Source organism: Lytechinus variegatus, chromosome 6 (assembly GCF_018143015.1).
Source record: "Lytechinus variegatus isolate NC3 chromosome 6, Lvar_3.0, whole genome shotgun sequence".
In the NCBI taxonomy this organism is placed as follows: domain Eukaryota; kingdom Metazoa; phylum Echinodermata; class Echinoidea; order Temnopleuroida; family Toxopneustidae; genus Lytechinus; species Lytechinus variegatus.
The window spans coordinates 18554587-18556603 of record NC_054745.1 but is presented as its reverse complement, the minus strand read 5'-3'; the positions used below and the strand labels follow the sequence as shown (position 1 = coordinate 18556603).

Below are 2017 nucleotides of genomic sequence, written 5' to 3'. Positions count from 1 at the left end.
GGATTGGTTGACACCAAGCAGGCGTTTCATCCACTTTTCCATATTGCGGTTGCAACATCATGAAGAGAGCGTCCGTTGTACATGTACGTGTTTCGTCTATTTCTACACTTACATACAATTTATGTAACCTTATGATACATACATAAGGTTACATAAGGTTCAGTTTTGGACGCAGGATCTTCTGTTCATCTATGTCTAGCTCATGGTGATAAACAGTAATGTCTGAAGAAGTGGCGCGGTCTGGGGGGAGCAACATCATAATCAAATTCTAATTCTACGCCAAAAAATAATACAATAAAAAAAATTAAATTCTACTCCACCGAAAATCAATACTATTTTCAAATCGTGTTACATCCTTAGACTCTATTACAAGCTCAGGAAAAATTCCCACCTGCAAAGTTGTCAATGAAACTTTACAAAATCCATTAAAAGTTTTGATCGTTCGTTGTAGAATTCAGACGGCATTGGTCATGTTGTTGGTACACAAGTGCGTTTGAGAGGGGGAAATAATGTTATCAAGTTTTTTTTTTTACCTGACTGCTAAGAAAGCACGAATGCCTGTGAGCAAGCAACCAGGGAACCAACGGCTTGAGGTCCTCTCCGAGGGACCTGGTAATGAGGATAAATGCCTTACCAAAGGGCACTAGCGCACCACTTGGGAATCGAACCTCGGGTCACCGGAATGCGAAACTCCCGCTCTAACGACTGAGCTATCGCGCCTCCCATAACATTTCACTGTTCGTAAATTTTAGTCCACAAAGAACAGAACGCATCGAATCCGTTTTCTCACACCGAACTCGAGCAATGATGACCACAATATCATCTACAGTTCTACCTTCTAACCAGTCATGGCCATTGGAAGATAACAACTGGACATCTTGGGACACTATTCTCCGATCAATAACATCATCCTTAGGCGCCCTAGGTAACCTAGTTGTCCTTCTAGTACTGTTTCCGAAACGCTCCTTTAGTCGTTCTACTGATACCTTAATAGGCAGTCTTGCTGTGGCTGATTTTCTGACTTCTTTGCTCCTTCTCCCGTTTCCAAGACCTAGAACAGTGCCGCTAAACTGGCTCGGTGTACTCTACTGTTGGATGCTGTATTCTTACTCGCTCATTTGGATTTGTATCACCGCTTCAATTTATATTCTCCTATTCATCTGCTTCGATAGATACATCGCTATTGCGTGTCCATTGAAATACAACATCTATATCACCAAACGGCGCGTCCGGCTTGGGGTTGGTGTAATATGGATGTGGTCTTTGATTAATCTTTGGAATGACTACCGCTTCAAGATTGACCAAACAAACCAGGAATGCATCGCAGAAGATCTCTCAGAGTTCACAAGGATATTCACCGGTTCCCTCAACTTCATCTTCTTGTATGCAATCCCGGTAATGACTATGCTGATAACGCAGATTCTGAGTGCCCGTACGCTGCTTCGTCAGTCTCTCCGTTTCGCTGCTACCACGCATTCGAAACCGTCCTATCACCTGGCCGCTCGGCGTAGGGTACTGCGAATGACGGCCATTGTAGTTGCCACATTCATCATTACCATCGGCCCAAATCAATTCGCCTACTTCTGCTATAACCTTGGAGTCATGCCAGAGTGGTTTTATTTGGGTACACTCCATCGCTTTACGGTTGTTCTGGCATCATTCAACTCGTGCCTCAACGCTTTCATCTATGCATGCCAAAATAAACGATTCCGCCAAGGTGTCAGGGATATATGGACCAAGTCTGACACGACTAGAGCTCCTATTTTCGGCCATATTTGAGTGGACCTTACAAAAGGGACATTTTACTGAACGGTGATATACCACCCTGGTTCGTGATTAAGCCTAAAGGATCCGGGTTATTTGAACCCCTTCCCTGAGACTCTAATGGTTGAGCATCAATCGTTGCCTTCGGATTCTATGACATTTCCTATCCGCGACCTTAACGCATCATTTGCTCCCGTGCCATTTGCTTCTCCGCAAATTTCTCAAAAAATAAAGAGTGAGGGTATAAGGGCTC

At 43.9% G+C, this 2017-nt stretch overlaps 1 protein-coding gene across 1 annotated transcript; it reads left to right on the top strand.

The window, feature by feature from the left end:
• Nucleotides 1-807: 807 nt before the first annotated feature.
• On the top strand, nt 808-1779 carry LOC121417613 (galanin receptor type 2-like). Its single transcript, XM_041611349.1, has one exon. It carries the CDS (start codon nt 808-810, stop codon nt 1777-1779), a length of 972 nt encoding a protein of 323 aa, XP_041467283.1.
• The last annotated feature ends 238 nt before the right edge of the window (nt 1780-2017 follow it).